The 19,962-nt window shown below is 39.9% G+C and overlaps 1 protein-coding gene across 2 annotated transcripts in view; it reads right to left on the minus strand.

Annotated features, from left to right (window-relative positions):
• The window catches only part of LOC114550176 (clathrin heavy chain 1), a 35,403-nt gene that overhangs the window by 14,768 nt on the left and 673 nt on the right, over positions 1–19,962 (minus strand). For both annotated transcript variants that reach the window (XM_028570779.1, XM_028570788.1), the window contains exons 2-18: positions 16,848–17,055; positions 12,601–12,869; positions 11,772–11,933; positions 11,498–11,611; positions 6,930–7,103; positions 5,473–5,670; positions 4,907–5,107; positions 4,206–4,358; positions 3,525–3,647; positions 3,225–3,362; positions 2,715–2,879; positions 2,449–2,629; positions 2,162–2,325; positions 1,907–2,032; positions 1,627–1,769; positions 1,251–1,485; positions 62–184 (exon numbers count right to left, since the gene is read on the minus strand). In XM_028570779.1, the coding sequence (XP_028426580.1) occupies positions 62–184; positions 1,251–1,485; positions 1,627–1,769; positions 1,907–2,032; positions 2,162–2,325; positions 2,449–2,629; positions 2,715–2,879; positions 3,225–3,362; positions 3,525–3,647; positions 4,206–4,358; positions 4,907–5,107; positions 5,473–5,670; positions 6,930–7,103; positions 11,498–11,611; positions 11,772–11,933; positions 12,601–12,869; positions 16,848–17,055 (2,877 nt within the window). The remainder of the gene's footprint in view (positions 1–61; positions 185–1,250; positions 1,486–1,626; positions 1,770–1,906; positions 2,033–2,161; positions 2,326–2,448; positions 2,630–2,714; positions 2,880–3,224; positions 3,363–3,524; positions 3,648–4,205; positions 4,359–4,906; positions 5,108–5,472; positions 5,671–6,929; positions 7,104–11,497; positions 11,612–11,771; positions 11,934–12,600; positions 12,870–16,847; positions 17,056–19,962) is intronic.

The raw sequence follows: 19,962 nt of genomic DNA on the forward strand, positions 1-19,962 counted from the left end.
AATTTAAGTAAATTAGTTCATGTGGCACAATTTAGTATCAAGAGACGCCAAGGGGACGGACCTGGTCGATGAGTGGTCTTCTGTAATTGTTGGTCTCCAGCAGCACGCTCGCCCACAGCTCAGGGTTCTTGCGCTTTACAAGGTAGCGGGACAGACTCTTGAACAGCGAGTTCTCATTGCACACCTGAAGCATAATATACAAAAACAGTTAACATGAGAGGAAACAACAGTTCAAAATGTCATGAAAGTAATGTAGCACAGTAGAACAACTAAAACAGGTAACATTAACAAACAAAATGAAATGCAACATATTGCATTGGTCACAAAGCATGGCTAACAAGGCTTCCCATGTAATGTAATTTATTTTAATTTGTTAACCATTGTATTTTAGGATGCCTATTGTCAGCCGGCCGGGGACTACAGCTGGAAATTAGCCAAGGAGGCTACAGCTGCACCTTTTAAGCTGCAGACACACCGACCAGACGGCCGACCCTCGGCAGAAAAGGCACTTGGATCGATCAGTCTCCCCGAGTTGGTCAAAAAAATGCCTCGGAACACACCAAAGCATCGAGATGTAATACGTCTCCATAATAGCAGGCGGCGCTAATCTGTATTGTCGCCCAAAAATGAAAACCGGCAGCTGATTGGACGAACGCATCACTAGGGTCTGGTTTCTCTGGAAATTCAAAGACAGACTGTCATGGCATCTTGTTCAGAATACGATCTCATATTGTATTAAAATAGTTCACCGAAACGAGTTTCTGAAAACATTTTAAGTGAGAACTAGGCCATGCAGTTGCTGAATCTGTCTTCATTTCAGATCAACAAAGGTCAGTTTAAAAGATTCGCAAGATTTTAAGAGAGTCTATTCACGCTCATTCCGCTCCCCGTTTCCGGGTTAGCGCTCTACCAATCAGATGGGTCCTTTGAGTCCGACTGCTGGCAGTGCCCGCCCCGCCGATTATACATGTCATATTGGCCAAAATGAAGGCCGATGGCCCCTCGGACAGACGACGGCACGGAACACACCGAACAGACTCGAGTCACTGACCTCGCCAGACCGTCCGACGGCTGATTATCGGCTTGGTGCGTCAGCACCATTACTGTGCAGTTAATTAAAGGGGACTGTCCATGACATTATAAACTAATAAAGTAAACTAAACTAAACAGAATAGGAATTAGCAAATTACTCATAAAATTACCCATATTTTTTTGCCTTTCATGAAAGTAGTATTTCAGTTGAAACTCACATGAATCAGTTCCTGGTCACACTGTCCTCTTTCATAGGCCACACAGGCCAGGTGGGGGTCTCTTTTCTCACAGTACTTGCCGACCACGCGGCTGTCGTAGTAGGGGTTCTCCCTCAGGAAGCGCTCAGGGTTGTTGTTGCTGTCAATGTAGATCTTGGCCAGGGCATTGTGGGTAGCAGGCTCCTCACAACCTTCATGAATACGAGCCTCTAACCAAGGCAGCAGCAGCTTCAGTCTAGAGAAAAGTACACAGTACGGATTTTACAGCACTCTAGCAAGGTTTGAGCAGAAAAGCAACTCATGACTCTATAAGGCCAGGTGTTGACTCAGTGATTCCACTCTTGCTATGCAGTTCAATTAGTTCCTCTCTTCTTACCGATTTCTTTTCTCCACTTCAGCCACCAGTTCGTCTGTGGAGAACTGCCCTCTAACCACCAAAATCAGGTTCTTAATCACATCCTCAGCACAATCTACATCCAGTAACCCTCCAATGACCACCGGCAGACGGCTTGGGTTCACCTGGAATACATTATCTCAAAGTTACAACATATTCAAGGACAAATGCACAACAATAGTTTATTTCAAGTGGCGTGAGGCCATCTGATGTCTAAAGCATTCTTTGCATCAATGACAAAGTATAAAAGGTGTAAGTGTACCTTCTGCACGTAGATCTCAATGTATTTCTGCAGGCTGTTGCGGTACAGGTACAGGACCAGATCGTGGACAAAATCAAAGCGGTCACACACAATGATCAAAGGCAGCTGGTCAGTCAGCTTGGCTTCCTGTACAGATAAATATTTATTGGCCATTAAAAACTACCTTTGTTGAATGATAGTCTGCATAAATTAGTGGCAGACAGTTTAAGATTATTTTAAAGTGACATTTTTATTCTGCACTGGTCCTATTCTGACCTTGAGGAAGTTCTTCACACGTTCAGGGTCGTAGCAGTTACTCTCTCTGCAGATTCTCTCCACCTCTTTGATCTGGCCTGTCTTGCAGGCAGCCTGGATATATTTGAAGTGGACCTCTGGATCCTGGCTGAAGTTCACAATGGAACCCAAGAAGTAGAACAAACCTGAAAGACAAAAAAAGTCAAAATCAAGAGGAGAACTAACTGGAACTTCTTTTAAAATGTGCCGTTTTCTCAAAATGGACAGGAAGGGCAAAGCACTTGACACTCAGTATATTCCCATCATACCTTCAAAGCTCTTGAACGACTCAAAAAGTTCAGTGAGGGACTGAGTAGTGAGCTGCTCATGGTACTTGGAGGCGACCTGGACACAGATCTGCAGGTTCTGGCGGATGTTTGCAGATAGCATGGCCCTCAGACACTCCAGAGAGTCCTCCACTGACAAGGAACCAAAGAAATTCACCAACCACTGCAGAGACAAACAGAAAACAATCAGCAATCTAAAAGCAAATAATGTTTAATCCATTTCTGTTAGTGTTAGTATTTTCTTGTACCTCTGGGTTGAGAAGATGTGTGTGCACCACAGCGCGCTTAATATCATACAGGTCAGTATAATGCTCCAGTGCCCTCTGCAGGAGGCCGGCCTTCTCACACAGCTGTGCCACGTGAGCACGGTCATAGTGGGTGAACATCTGATTGCCCAGGATTGCGTCTGCAACCTGCAAGACATGACACATGGGCAAAGACATTTCAACGTAGTTTGAGGCTTTGTTTGAAGCTGTGTTAACAGGAAACTTAGCAAATAGGCAACAGGAAATTAGATTGTTGGTAAAAGGAAACCTAGTGAGACACTGTTTAAAGCAGAAAAAAACCTTAATGGTTTTCTAATTTCTAATGCATAATACAAAAATAAGTCTAACTGATCTGGATGAATGCTGAATGCAAATCATTAAAGCTATATAAAACTTACAATCATGAATTTGTAAAAGATCATTTTAGCCTTTGGACTTCTGTCGGCCAAATAAACTGTGGCGTTTCAATTCTAGATCAGGTCATTTATGTACCTGTGGTGCATGCACCAAATTCATTTCCAGCAAGCGTGTCTGCAGTGGTCCCTCCGTGGGTCTGTTATTCTTCAGGGCGTCTAGTAGGAAGGATGTGCACTGCTGGATCAGGTTGTACTCCATGAACACATCAACAATCTGGAAACACAAAAGAAAAATAATCATAGATGTCAAACTCCTCTCAAAAAGACTGTTTGGATTTCTCTTTAATCAAATAACAGCTTCCAGATATGACATGTAGGTGCTTATGGTACTTATACATGGTAAAGATGTGTTGTAGTTTCTTTTGTTTATTTTTACCTGTGTAATGTCAGCAAGTGGCTCTTCGTCCTGTACCAGCATCTGGGAGAACTGAAGTCCCTGCTCTGGACTGATCCGCATTACGTTCCTTAGCAAGAAGATCCAGTCTGGAGTGTAGCCCACCTACAGGGACAACAGATCTTTAAGCATGATAGCCCTACATCTAAGGTGCGACATATAAAAACACAGAAATGTAAAGATAACAGAGGAATACAGATTACAACATAGCAAAATAGTCCCCTTCTCTGTACAACAATTGTCTAATGTTTAGGGCTGCCACCTCTTAGTTGATTAGTCGACTAATCGGTTGTTTTGGTCTTAGTCGACTAAGATTTCTTTAGTCCATTAGTTATTTTTTATGCTTATTCATGCTTAATTATTTATTTTTTCAGAAACTTCTGAGCACATTTATGGTAAACACAAGATTTAAAGTGGTGCTTTTGCAGGATTAATTGTGGACAAACTCAGTTTTACAGATGGTTAATTAACTACATTTATATTGTGCTTTTCTAGTCTTAACCACCTCTCAAAGCGCACAGCTCTGTCAATTAAATCAACTAATCGATTAGTCGACAAAATCATGTAAGTGTTAGTCGACTAAGAATTTCTTTAGTCGAGGACAGCCCTACTAATGTTATACATGATAAACCTGGAATAACAAAGTCAGGCATTGTCACAAACCTTCTTGGCATAGAGGACAATCTTCTGGAACTGTCCAGTCTCTGCAAAGCACTGAATGACCTTATTCGGGACGTTGGCTCTGAGGTAGACACTGAGGGCAAGAGTAGGATCTACAGACTTCACCAAGTCTCCAAGCTCCTCAGAGCACTCCAGCTACACACACACACACACACACACACACACACACACACACACACACACACACACACACACACACACACACACACACACACACACACACACACACACACACACACACACACACACACACACACAGGTTACAAATAGATACAAATAACATTTTATAAAGCAATCAAAATGACCAAACTGACATCTATTTGTAATCCTCAAGCCACAGCACTGATGAGTTTTTAGGAATTGGTCAGATTAAATGAAAGCACCATACTGGCAACAACATTTTGATTCCAATCACAGTATTTCACAAACTTGCTCAGTTCTTCCAACAACAAAAAAACAAACAGATGATTATATGCTCAAACATAACTGAAACCAGCAGTACAGTGGTATTTGTAGAAGTGGAGGCGCCAACTAACTTAAATGTGCTTTTGTGGCACTAAAAGTGTAGACTAGATAATCAGTTTTTCTTCCCAACAAATAATGGATGTCTTGCTTTGGAATACATTTTTAATGTTGTGCGTGTTTATAGTTCGTTAGTCCATCACTCAAGCTCTATGACATACCTTGTCCTCTTTCAACCATTTCTCTAACAGTTGCTTGCGGCCCTGTTGGAGGACAGGCCTGCACAGCTCCAGAGACTCAAACTTATTAAGTTGGCCTTGGTCCAGCAAGATGCCAAAGTATTGGAGCAAGGGAGACGTCTGGCCTGGCTGGGCTGGAACACTCTGGAACCGACGGATGGTGTCTGGGGTCCGCAGGATACCCTGGAAAAGAAAAATGAATGGATACACAAAGTAATTAAGTAACAGTGGGAAGATTCAGTTTGAGAAAAGTCATCTTTGAGCATTGCATAGAAGAATGATGGTGTACATTTATGTTAGGTGAACATTATTGACCATAAGATTCAAAAAGATAACTTTTAGAAACTTTAGAAACACTGAAAAACTGCATTCCCAGTTGATCTGTCTAATTGCTTTTAAACTTGTTTTACATAAAGCTGGTGTTTATTGTCATACTAAGCTACAGAAATCTGCTTAGTCTTAACAGTCGGAGCTTGTATTAGTTGAACTGAGAATAACGTCATGTTGTTTGACCCCTCTCTGAGTGCACGGTGGCACACTGGCTGTACCTTGGGTGCATTGGCTGCCACCTTGGCAGCTTCTGAGTAATTCCCTGCTGCAAAGAGGGTGTTGAATTTGCGGGCAAACAGCTCCTCTGCACCGGCAAGGTTGTTGCGGACAGCCATGCGGAGTGCCAGGTCTGGGTTCTGGAGCACATTGGTAATATAGGGAATGATGTTTTCCTCCTCCACGCATACCGACAACACCTGGAAAAGCACATTTGCATGCTTTATTATCTGTACATTACATTTGTATGCATTTTATTCCACGGTCCATTAAAAAAGACAATTACCACTGCAGCAGAAAAAAAACATATGTAGTAATATAACTTCACAAAAGGAATAATTTTTTACCGAGAGTACCTTCGGTAATCTTGGGTTGAGCACCACACATTCTACTCCATGCAAAGTGAACAAAAATACTAAGATTATTTGCAAGACTTTGACACCTGCCTGTATTAACTTGACAGTGAAATGTTGGCATGTTCTTTGTACACACCCCCATTAGAGTTGGGCAATATATCGATATTATATCGATATCGTGATACGAGACTAGATATCGTCTTACATTTTGGATATCGTTATATTGTAATATGGCATACGTGTTCTCTTTTCCTGGTTTTAAAATGATACATTACCGTAAAGTGATGTCATTTTCTGAACTTACCAGACAGTTGTAACTGTTCTATTATTTGCCTTTACCCACTTAGTTATTAAATCCACATTACTGATGATTATTTATCAAAAATCTCATTGTGTAAATATTTTGTGAAAGCACCAATAGTCAACCATACAGTATCATTGCAGTATCGATAGAGGTATTTGGTAAAAAATATCGTGATATTTGATTTTCTCCATATCGCCCAGCACTAACCCCCATATGCAAAAATGGATTTAAGTGAATTATATCCTAAAACGTGTACTTGTCACATTCCTAAATTACACAGAGGGATTGTCGGGTATAGTGTCACATTTTGTGTGTGTGTGTGTGTGTGTGTGCAATACACTGAGCTGTACATGGTAGACCTGCAGGTAACAGCCAAGAGCAATAACAAGATTAGATTGTGTCCTGCAAGCTGTCCTCCAAGCTTAGCCCTCCTGCTGTGACACATGCTGCCTGACACCAAAGATGTTGCTACAGTCTGTTATCAGAGATTTCATCGGTCAAGGTCACCCGACAACAACCAAAGACCTATGCTGATAGACAAAAGCGCTGACATACCACAAGGAGAGTGAAATACCAACAAATATCAGCAATAACAGACCAACTTAGGTAAGAATCTATTATGAGGTATCCAGTCCTCTGATGCCATCAGTCAATTCAAATAAGAAGCAATCTGCAAGATGTAATTTCTTTTGACTCTTGAAGGGTATATATTAATTAAAATTTCACACTATTAGATAAATGAAAGGCCCGAGTAAGTGACATGATTGAAAATAATTAGAGAACCACTGCATTATAGTACCTGTCCTTTCCTGTTGACTCCAATGATACCCGCAGTAGGCTCATGGGGGGCAGTGACAAAAATGGTCTCCCCACTGATCCTGTTCATGTAGATACAAGTTCCAGTCTCCAGGTCATAGAGGTGGATGTAGCCATATTTGGTGATGAGAAAGACTACATCTTGCTTGGAACTGATCTAGGTGTACAGAAAGAGAAATCTGGTTACAAAGTGTAAATAATAAAAAAAATGATCATTATCAAAATGCCCTTCAGCAAGACATTGAACCCAAAGCTAATGAAGTATTGCCAGGTCCCAGTCTGGTGCAATTTTAACACATCGACAGTAAAGTAAAACAGTGAGTCGAACAGCTTCCTGTTTTAACAGCACTTAAAATCAGGGTTTCTGCAGATTTCACCAAGTAAACTTTAAGACTATTTATGACCTTTTTTAAACCATTATGAATGAAATTTAAGACCTATATCATGACATATATAAATATTTGCGGAGCTGTTGTGTGGGTCTCGCTTAGGCAGTGTGGAGGTAGCGCTGGGGCCGGGGTTGGAGACCCTCACAGCAGTTAGATGCTTCTCACTTTTTGTATGAGACTCCAGTGCCCGTACACCCAACGTTCCCAGTTTTATTGCTTTCTTGCATAAGAAGCCATAAATTCAGTTTTTTCAAGCCAAGTATTGCTAAACTTGCACTTCCCCATAGCTGAAGAATAAAATCGTTTTTACGCCTGTGGTACAATCCGTAAGAGACTTGCGCCAATAACAAGAAAGCTGATTGGCTGCAATATAAGTTGCATATTGGTCTCATTTGTAGTCATAATACAGCCAATTATATTTGGACTAGCAAAAGAGAGAATTACAACAAAAAAAAAAAAAATTAGAGGTAGCACTACATGGACGTAAGAAAATTAAGACCTGTTTAAAATTACTTAAGACCTAAAACACAATACTTCAGCGAATTTAAGACTTTTAAAGGGGTGATAGAATGATTATATAGGGTATTTCACACTGTTCCTTAATGTCTCCTAATAGGGTATGTAACATTGGTTGGGCTGAAAATAGCCCGCTTGCTATTTTATGGGCCCTTAACTACCCTGTGAATATGGCCCTGTTTGTAACAAGAGCTTTTCTTCCAAATATGGTATGCTCATGAATATTTAGATGAGCTGCGCTGTGACTGGTTGAGCGAACCATACACACATACATTGGAGATGAGACAGTGCAAAGTTATACATTGTTTGTCTGCTATTTCGTTATTAAATTCATTAATGAGACTTTTTTTTATGCGAGAAATCAACTATATAAAGCTCAAATATGTGCCGTTTTACGAAAATTGATGGCTAATTGCAAATTTGGTAAGACGTGTCAGACTTCATAAGCTCCACACAGTCTGATGAGAAAGCCTGGGCTCCATACCAGGGTAAAGTCACTGTTTCTGGGTTACTGGACTACCGGGGCTCCGCGAAGCTGGCCGGCATAACTATAGTATAATTACAGCTTGAAATTTCGTCACGCCACTTATATTACAGCTACCCCAACGTCATACAAAGCTAACCCTTGTTTCCGAATTCAATTTAATGCATTTTTGTGAATATGAGGAGTTTCGTTAGCTGCTAGTGTCCCTTCAATTCTATGGGTAGAGATTGCGGCTAGTTAACTACACTTTCGGCATAACTAGAGTATATTTACACTTTGAATTTCGTCACAGCATGTATATCACAGCTACCCTAAGGCCTTACAAAGGTTAGCTAACCGATTTGTCCGATTTCAATTTATTGCATTTTTATGAATTTCAGAGGTCTAGGAGGAGGCTAGCTAGCTCTCATTGATAGAGCTCCATCCAGCTGCGGGCTCTATCAAGGAGACTCACGGACAAGAGGCGGTGACTTTGCACAGGTATGGAGCACCGTGGGCTGCCAGCCGTGACGGAGCTCCATCTAGCTCACAGCAGGCTGGGGTCTGTGAAGGACAGGCCGGGCGGCAAGGCAGCAACCCAGGCAGCACCGGCCACTGAACTTCCGACACATAGTCGGACAAAATTTGCAATTAGTCATCAATTTTCATAAAACGGCCCATATTTGACCTCTACATAGTTGATTTCTCGCATAAAAAAAAGTCTCAGAAGTGAATTTAGTGGTAAAATAGCAGATGAACAATGTATACAATTTCTGAGATCTGCGCAACCTATTCAGAAGACTACCTGATCTCAGATCAGTGGTGTAGCCTATGTAAATGTTGGGGCGTGACAAAGGTAGAGACTAGAGCCAAATAAGGTGGAGCAACTGAGTTCAAGTCAACTTGGTGGTTCGTTGAGATTTGGCCGTTTTCAGAGGCAGTTTCAAATTGTGAGTTTTGCAGAGGAAAGAGGTGTCAATGGGATTTTGAGTAGAGGTCGACCGATATGGGTTTTCTCAGGCCGATGCCAATCTTTTGAAATCAGGGTCGGTCGATGGCCAATATATGCTGCAGATTATTTTTGGCCGATATTTGCTTGTTTTTAACCTCTATTTGAAAGATAAAATTTAACACTAATAAGTACTTAAGATACACAAAATTTCTCAACAAAAACATTTATTGAACACTTGAAAACCAGTCTGCACTTGTATACTTACATTAAACATGTATAATGTAAAAACATATATTGTATAAATAAACAAAACTGGTAAAAAGAAAGAAAGAAAATAAACTTAACTTTGTCAAATAAACTTTTCAATGAAAAGATAGTTTAGTGCACTTAGCAGCATTTATCAAACATCTGAGAACAATAAAATAAATTAACCATTTTAACAATAGTAGTGCTGACACACAGTAGCAACCAGCAGCATTTCTTTGTTTTGGTGTTGGCTGGGTGAAGCGCTGCCATAAGGGGCTGGTTTTCTTTTCAGCCATCAGACTTAATGACTAAAAAAGGGGGAAAATACAAGGTTAAGTTAGTATTTTTGTATAGTATCTTCTTCAAGTCATTTTATAGATAGGTATAGATATAAAATCTAACATTTGTTTTATAAATCAGCTAATAATTCAGTGCATTGTAAGTGATACAAGGCTAAAAACGTTTCTATAATCTTCCCAAAAACTGTCCTGAAACATGTATTTTTGTTTTGTTTTGTTTGTTGACAGACAAAGCCAAATGGACAAAACCTAATTATCGCAAAAGGGGGGAAAACAACTTTAGGCCATATGGTCAGAATTAAATGATTTAATAATATTGTAATAACTATAACAATAATGTATTCCACTAGTAAATTGCTGTTGAACGACAAAAACAACCACCATGGCAAAAGGGTATTTTACAACAACTTTGAATGCACTGCGACGCACCGTCTGTGTTGTTCTTCAGACAAGTAGACAACCGCAGCTGCACACTGCTTAACATGCTGCTGTTGGATCATATACACTGAAATAAATCACACTTTACACCGTTTAGCTGTCAGCATTTTAATTGTGTTTAATCCATCTGCTAGCTAACGGTAGGCTAACATTAGCTGCTGACGAGTGTAATGTTAACTAGCGTCACATGCTGCGATGTTTCTGTTATTCTAACATTCGTTTTCGAGCATCAGAGAGCAACGCAGGCATATCAGTGGCTCCGAAATGACTCACAGAATTCCGCGTGGCCATATTAGCAGCGGGTCTACTCTGTACCAACCCTAGCAACAACGCTAGCAAAGCAAAGCCAGTCCTTCACTAGCCCTATGGTGCGGTGGTCTCTTTTAACTACAACTTCTTTCTCTGCATTGAGTTGACAACCCTCTCAAATATAGACACACAAACAGAACAAATAATAAAAGTCTCATATCCACTGTCTGTGATTGCAAAATTCTAGCTTAATTATTGTGACATGACAGAATGACATGACAGCTATTAATATCCAAAGTAGCCAAACGTCATGTCGCCTAATCATGTTTTTTTCTCGAAGTTGGCAGTAACATGTCATACGTTTTTCATTAAATATATAGGACTTTAAGAATTTAATCCTTACCGTTTTCTCCGAGGAACAGCTCCTTCCTTAGGCACTGGGTGAGGTCTGCTCACTCTGCTGATAATTGACTCTAGGTGCAGCGTGCATTGAACACGTGTTCCACAACAACAACAACACCAGGCTGCCCGCAGATGCGCCTGCCTATTAATCGGCTTGATATTGGCCGATGCCGATTATGTAAAAAATGGCAAAAAATCGGCCGATTAATCGGTCAACCTCTAATTTTGAGGTTCTATGTATGTCCTATTTACCCACCAAACGGTCGTTATTCAACTATGACAAGGTAAAATGTTTTTTTTATTCTATCACCCCTTTAAGGCCTTACATTTTTATTTTGAAATTTAAGTTTTTTGTTTTTAAGAGCCCCACGGAAACCCTGTTAATACATCAATAGCTAAATCCACCCCAAGTTTAGACAATTCCTGTTTTTGACAACATCCCTTATATACACCCTAAAACACCCCCTATCTCAATCTTAAAGGCAGTGATGAACCAGTGGGGAGTACGGTTTCCAATCAGGAGGAAATCTTGTTTACAGAACAAAAACATGCATCAAGTACAGGCTCTAAATGTCTTCTCCTAAGTAGTTTTTGTACCTGCATGGCAACAGGGAAGTCATTCTGAGCTTCTGGAGGAAAGAAAACGTCCACAGCTTTCTTTGGAAATGGCTGGTTCCCAGTCGGTGGAGTCCCTACTTCAATGATATGCAGCTAGAAGCAAAAAGACATTGAGATAAAATCAGGTTACAAGGGCCTGTGGATTTTTTTTTTTAAATGTAGTAAATTTGATTCTGCAAGCTCCTGAATGCTTATTGATTTTCACTTTTCAAATGAGTGTATCCTGAGACTTTGCAGTGCTAGTAAATCTTACCTTTCCTCCTGCCTGTCCTCGCACTGCAAAGCAGAACAGGGTGGACTCTTCAGTGTTTCCCTCCATCTTGAACTGTGCAAAGCCGGCGGCATGCCCCTCAATGGGCTGAGACACTTTCCTGTCCACTGAGTACAGCTGCATGGCTCCAACAACACGGTTTTGCTAAAGAGGAGAGAGAGCCCACAAGTTAGGCCAAAAGCATCTGTGATTTATCGTTGCATTACGATTTCTTGGGGTTTTATTGATTATTTAACACCTCTGCTTACAGCATCACTAAGACCATTGAAGTCTCTGATGAAATCTGCTGTTTTATAACACTAACTTAACCAGCAATATTTAATACAAATATATCTTTACATTATACACATCCCAGACATTGAACATTTTTTTGTACTACACTTTACGGTAGGTGAAAATATATATACAGTACACTACCGTTACGTTTGGAATTGCCTGTCACAAAAGCTTGATTCAGTACAGTCAGATGGCTGAGAGGACTACTCTACATTTTTGAATGGTCTTTAATGCTTTATGATTTTAGAAAGTCCTCTTTACAAATAGATGCTATTTTGTATAAAGGGTCTGCAAAAAAGGAAAATTTTGTTTTGTACTAGAATCACACTCTGTTGGAAATAAGATATTTAGATTAAATTTTTTATTTAATGTAGCACAATAAACTGTAAACAGTCAGTTTCACCAGAACTCGTTAGTAGTCCTAGATCTCATTTTAATGGACACCCTGCAGCCAATCAGAATTGAGTATTCACCCAGTCCATGGTATGATAGTATTTAGTGAATGTGTCAACAATAATTTTGTCAAAATGATTACCTGTGCTGAAATGCCAATAAGCAGCAACCACTTCTGTTTGGCATCAGTGCGGTAGTTGATGATCTGGCAGCCTGCCAGGCTGGAGTGACGGTCAAAGACTTTGATTGGCTGAGAATCACCCTCCATGCTCCAATGGTAGACTGCATTGTCTGTGACCAGGGCAACGGTGTTGAGGGAGATCCACTTCCAGAAGGTCACGTCATCGGTCATCGTGTGAGCCTTCATCTTGCTCTTCATCTCAATGTTAAAGATCTGCAGGGTTTTTGCCGCTGAAAATATTCAGAGCTAAGGTTAACGTACAGTGACGCATATGAACGCTGTGACCCCCCCTACCCAAAACATTCTAATAATGATAGTTAAAAAAAAAAAAAAAAAAAAAAAAAAGGAAAAGAAGAAGCAAAATCAGTTAGTGACTAAAGCTACCACGCACAAACCACAGCAAACTTTGGGAGTAAACATACGATTTGAGCATACCAACGTCCAATTGCTAGAGAGATGTTGGAAGTCAGGGTTTAGTTTAAGTAACACCAAAGGACCATACAAAAAGCCAATATCAGTGACAAAACAAGAGGCAAAACCAACAATAGGGCAACCACTGTTTGATCTGCATTCAGTTAGGTCTGATGCAACAAACTGTGAAATGAAATGTATTCAGTTGAGGCTGAATATGGAAACCTCTTGGGATAATGTGAAAACTCATCTATAAGAGATTTTATTATTTGAGAACCTCAAAACAGTCTAGACTGTGTTTAGACTGACATTAGCAATGCATACAAAAATGCAGTCCTTTCATTCATTTCAATGAGGCCAGTGTGTTGACACAGCGAGGGAGGGCAACAAAAAAGTTGAATGTGGCTCAACTTTTTCCACAACGCTATGCAACAGCATAAGGCAAAGCACTACTTTGGCTAAATCTGTGCAGATGCAGGTAAATTAATTTGCAATGTGAACGGGGTATCGCTACAGTTGACCTTGTATCATCGCAATGGATGCCAAAATGATCGTCACTGTAATTATTTTCCAAAATTAAAAAATCCAGTCTCGTAGGATATAAAAGGTGCAGCATTTGGTGTCCGATTATATCCTGGATCCAATTTCATAATCCCACTTGTAAAAAGACGCCTGCATCAATAACACAGTGCTATTTTGGGTCTGGATGCATGCTTTATGATATTACAACTATTACTACACTTTATGTGCTTCTCAACTGGATCAACAATGGCTTTCCATGTTGTTTTGGTACAATGGTCTAATTCTCTACTGATCTTCAACCAGATCAATTAGGAACCAACGTCTACGGGAAAACATGGTGCTGAATGCAAGTCAAAACGAGGCTTTATGGCCCGTGTCCAGCCCTCCACCCCCTTCACCTACTAGAGAAATAAAACTACAGGCATGTTGTTATAGCTCTTAAGGGATTCACTTCGAAATGTAATCCTAAAATGAGGGATGTGGGAATTTGGGTTGGGTCTGAATGCAGATTAGCAAAAGACGACCACAAAGCACACAAACAGATGTGAGGATGAGAAGGATGCTGGACGGATGCACTCACACGCATTCTATTTTTTTTCTAGTCTTACTGGAAGAAACGCAAGCCAATTCTTTGGGTCCAAGACACATTTTAGATTCAATCAGGCAAGTCTCAACCACACTAAACCCCACAAATAACTGTTAATACAGCATATGAGTGACAATGCATACAGTGACATTTCTGAACAAATGCTTTAGTAATACATTTTGATATAGTACATTGAAGACTGCCTCCATAAAATGCAGTGACAAGAAGTGAAAATCAGCAGTATGTCTAGAGCACATATACTGCACTTGAAACAGTATTTATCCAACAGCAACATTCAACATCCAAGCAGTTCTATAAGCCACCTAAGAAGACTCCTTTGACATAATATAAACGGTAGTAGGTCCAGATAGCAGTATTTTCCAAACACAGGCCAAAAGGAGGAAAGTAACCATTAAAGCACCACATTTGGCTTTGATCTCTGCAGTATCCTGGGGCTGGCCGGTCAAGATTGTCCCTGCACATTCATTTGATCTCTGAGACTGGTGTCACAGGTTAATCCATGACCATCATCATTCTCAAAACCTTGCACCTCTAGTTGAATATATAACAATGATAAACCACAGAATTGTGATGTATAAAATAAGAACCAAATAAAGTTAGCTCAGTTTTACTCTCTTGCATGCTTGCTCATTTTCTTTCTCATACTGGAAGCTGGAATAGATAGACCAAGGAAGGCAAACTATTGATGTGCCTTTCTCTGTAATTGATACATTATGTATAATTAACAATGTGCATCTCCCTGTGTCATTATTCTGTGCTTTGCTACATGTGACATCAAAATGGGAAATTTTCTTAATTCTACATATATTAACTTAATGGAAAATTTGGCATATATAATATAAATTATATCACAACAAAGCCAAGGCTAGATTAGCATATACTTGAACGAAGTAGAGAAACAAACAAAAAACAAAACACTTTAACATCACAGGCTAGTGGAACACAATTCTAAGGAGAACTAGTATTACCGTTGTGCTTTGCACATCAGGCACACTAAATAACGCCAACCTCATAGGAACATGTCCACAAGACAGCAATACAAAATGACTTACAATTTATTCAAGCCTAGCCTAAATGTCACTGCTTGCTTGATTTCCCCATGGTTTAAATTACCTTATACATTTTTTCTGCACGTTTTAGCCCTTTTACTACATACGCTACCGGTAAAAAGTTTGGGGGCACTTAGAAATTTCCATTTCACTCCATTACAGACAGAATACCTTAATACATTGTTTTTTAACCAGGGCAGCAGTTTTCAGATTACATTATGCGTTTATATAATTGCAAAAGGGTTCTCCAATGTTTTCTCAGTTAGCCTTTTAAAATTATATCAGATTAGTAAACAGAATGTGCCTTTGGAACATTGGATGAATGGTTGCTGATAATGGGCAATGTAGATATTGCATTAAAGATCAGACACTTCTTTCTACAACAGTTGAGAACCCTTTTGCTATTATGTAAACACATAATGTAATCTGAAAACTGCTGCCCTGGTTAAAAAAAAACCAATGCAACTGATCTCAGCTGGTATTTTGTCTGTAATGGAGTGGAAAGGAAATTTCTATGTGAGCCCAAACTTTTGACCGGTAGTGTACATACATATACATTGATACCAACTATTTTCCAAGGCACATAATATTTTGTAACATTTCTAAATATTCAACCAATTCTCTATTAATGCCGGGGTTTGTTTAAATTCAATTAATAGAAGATTTTTTTCTTCAAAGACCATTTTCTGGCAGAGCTGTGTATTATGTTACATGGGTGCCTTCAAATGTTGACTAACAACTTAAAAGTAACAGAGAAAAACTGTGTTATTTAACTTGGTTTGTTTTTTTAAATGAAGAGGCAGCCAGATTTACATGATTATCACACTGCCTATGTTAGCCCTGAGGTTTGCTACTTGCGAGTCAACCTCTGGGAGGTTTTCGCCTCCAAGTCAGTGTATTCATTAAACTATATTTAATGGATTTGTATGTTTCAAAAAATGGTCAGCTGTAATATAAAATATATGTAGCGCAAATGGGACAAACACACACACACAAAAAAAAGAAAAGAAGGTACAGTCCTTTAAGCTGCCCTCTTACTTTTGCTATGCTTGTTTGTGTTGTTATTGTAAATCCAAGCATTCATTAAAATGACCAAGTGTGCAAACATTTCAAGACAGTGCAAACAGGATTACACTTTGACAACTCATGATATGTAAAATTCAACTCACCGTCTGCAAACATAAGAAAGCAGTAGGAAATGAAAAAAGAGCAAAAACAAGCAAAATAGACAAAGCATTCATGACAGCATGACATTTTACTACCACTAGTACTACGGCTACCTCTCCTAAAATATCAACGCCTTGTACATTTAAATTTGTTACACTATACCTTAGCTACTGAAACTTTTTTGACAAACAGAAATGGGGTGGTCTACATATGAACATCAAAATGAAAAGCAGACTGTGACAGCTACATAACTGACTGACAACACTTTTTTTTTTTTTTTTTTACACAAATGAACCAATGTATTAGAAAAGCACCATACCAAGGTATGTGACCGGGAAAAACTGTTTACTTTTTAGTCTATGTGCTTCCCAGAAACCTGGCACACTCCTATCTTGGTGGCACATAAAGCTATGTGCTAACAGCGCTAGATATGCATTTCAGCTAGAGCTTACCTTTAAGGGCAATAACTTTGCTGGCAGGGTTCATGATGGCACTGTCTGCAGAGATGGGCCTGCGGATGGGATTGTTGGGGTCGGCCATATCGATGATGACAACCTGGGCCTGCTCTCCCACTTTCTCTCTTATACAGATGAACTTGTCGGACTCCATAGTAAGAGTGCTGAATCCAATGTTGGCTGGGTTGATTCCCAGGTTCTGGAGCTGAGATATGAACACATGACCTGTTTTAGTAGCAGCTCATGACCAACATAGTTTACTTTAAAAAATGTCTCAAGGATGATACAAATTAAGTACAATACTTATTTACATTATGGTCCTTTATGTAAAGATAACATATGTAGGAGTCCAAGTGAGGAGGGAACAACATATCAACACCTAAGGCATCATTATCTATCCACTAGGATGATGAGCTTACACATTTAAGTCATCATTTTACCTTCTTTTTTTTTAATAAATTGTATTTGTAGTGGTTACTTTCTTGTTTTTTTATTTTAAGCTAAATGGCAACTTCTGCTGCAAATTCCTGGCACAACAGAATCTAAAGGAACAAGTAGCTCTGATGGTATTAAACCCTGTCAAGCACATGTCAAAAAGACTACCTCAAGTCTTGTTTTCTGTAAAAGTGTCCTTGGGTTACGTGAAAGATGCTTAAAATTGAATTTATTATTAGTCTGGTTTGAGGATGTCATTACTGACAGAATGGGTGGACTACCTGGTTCACCTCGGACAGCTGGATGAATACAGAATAACAGTCTCTCCTCAGCTGTATAAATGGCCTGCTGTCACACAACCTTAAAGGAGAACTCCTGGCAATTTTTACGTTAATCTTGATTGCTATATGTATATGAGTACTGTCAATAGCAAAAAAAAACGAGCCAAATCAGTGCTAGCAACATGGAGCTGCTGCAGCTAATGCCGAGAGAAATTTTGAAATTTATTCCCCCCTCAAAAATAGGTAATTGAGCACTGTAGTGATCCTATCAGTGACTATGTAACTACATGGAAAAGGACCAAATGATGCCTGTTTCTTGTACAGTAATAGCGTTACTGAAGGCTAGCTCTAGCTCCATAGTTACGTTACCCCAAGCCTCTTCCCTTGTGAACACCTCCATTCTTCACTCTTCACACACTACGCTCCGATCTGCACACTGCTGTTTACCTTTTCCTGCTACAACGGATCAAGATTAACGTAAAACTTGCCCGGAGTTCTCCTTTAAGTTGGATTTATGGTTCTGTATTGAATCTACGCCAAAGGTACGTACGTAGGTACGTGTAAATTAAGTACCCTACGCCAGAGCCTAATGACTGCGATTGGCCCGCTTGGCCGTGGCTTGGTAGCGCCGCATTTCCCTCTACTCATTTCCGGGTTCTCCTTCTCCGTAAATAACATGAAATCAAGGAGAGGGTTATGGTGCGTTCTTTTTGCCCACCGAAGTCGATTTACGAGTTGTTTTCCGGAGTTATGAACCGGAAGTTGCAAAAAGAACGCCACCGAGGTCGTATATACAACTCGTCAAGTCGTCTGAACTCAGAGGACCCAGAGTTCACTTTCCAAGATGGCTACGTCGTGCATCACACGTAGTAAAGATTGTGGTTTTCTACAATTTTAAGCACTTTTGTCTTTGTTGTAACCAAATGAAGAAGTCGTACACATAGCACTGTACACTGCTACCTATAGGCATGTCGCTACAGTCTTATTATGAGTTAAATACCGCCTGATTAGTTATTTTGTAGCTTGTGCAGCTGAAATTGGCTAGAGACGCTCGGTTGCTATATGACAACAATGGCTTTAAGCCGAGTCTTGAGCACAAAGCAGAGCAGTAGCCTAACGTTAATCAAAACGTAATTTTCATTTATCAAACTGTGAAATATATTTGTGTAATATGTCAATAACTGGGTGAATAGAATCTTAAATGTTACTAAAAATGTTACAAAAATCCATCTTTTCTCCGACTCGTAGTATTGTGTGACAAAAAGAACGCAACAACCCGCGGTTATTCGTTTTTCGACATGGATGTGACGTCACACTCGAGCTACTAGTTGCGATTACAAGACAAAAAGAACGCACCATTAACTTTTCCTGCTACAGCTTTCCGATTGTGGTCAGAAAGCACAGGGGAGACACCGTTTCTCTGCCGCCGGAGACGGTACTCGCTCCAAACCTAACCCTGGTCACACTCACTTGCTCTACCACACACACTCACTACGCACCCACACATACAGGTTCTGCTATTCTCTTAAAGAAATACGCTAGAACGACGCAGACGTACCAGCGCACAAGCATAAATCCACACAACGGCGTAAGCCACTTACGTAGACTCGGCGTAGAGCCTACTGACAACCATAAATAAGCCTTGTATGTATGTACTGTATGGCATAGGCCTATCCAGTGTCAGTCTGTCGCTAACCACAGTTTTACAGATACTAGCTAGGTTAAGTACATCACTTGTAGGGCTGGGTACCAAACTTTGATCATTTTAGGCACCACGGAATTGCCTCCATAGTATGGAGTATTGAAAAATGCCTTGTCATTCAAAACCAAAATCCAATACATACTGAATATGTCTCAGTGAGCCAATAAGTATGCAGCATGTTTGTACCAAGATCTAATAATGCTTGTAATTGGCTGTCTAATATTACACAGCATGCAGGAAAAACACTACATTATGCACATAGATGGGGCTCATGTGTTGTTGTATTTTGAGAGGCTTGACTACAGCGTACGTCACATAGGCGTAAAGGAGCTGGAAAAAATGTGCCATAGAAAATTGGTATAAAAAAAAAAAGTATCGTTCATGATCCGGTATCGAATTTGCAGTATCGGTACTGACATTTTTTTTTTAACGATACCCAGCCCTAAACTTGAGACATCATCATCATCAAAGGTCCCGTGTAATAATAACATTATAGCTGCATCAAAGCAGCCATCCAAGCGATATACTTTGATGTTGGTCAGGTCGAGGACTGAACAGTGAACACATAACGTTAGCTACGATTAACGTAAGATGACGTGACTCCAACATCCCTCACGACACAATAACGTTAACTATAACGATTAGCTAACATGTAATAGCTATTTGCTAATCTAAATGTAACCATACATAGGTC

The sequence above is a fragment of the Perca flavescens genome, chromosome 3 (assembly GCF_004354835.1).
Source record: "Perca flavescens isolate YP-PL-M2 chromosome 3, PFLA_1.0, whole genome shotgun sequence".
NCBI classification, from domain to species: domain Eukaryota; kingdom Metazoa; phylum Chordata; class Actinopteri; order Perciformes; family Percidae; genus Perca; species Perca flavescens.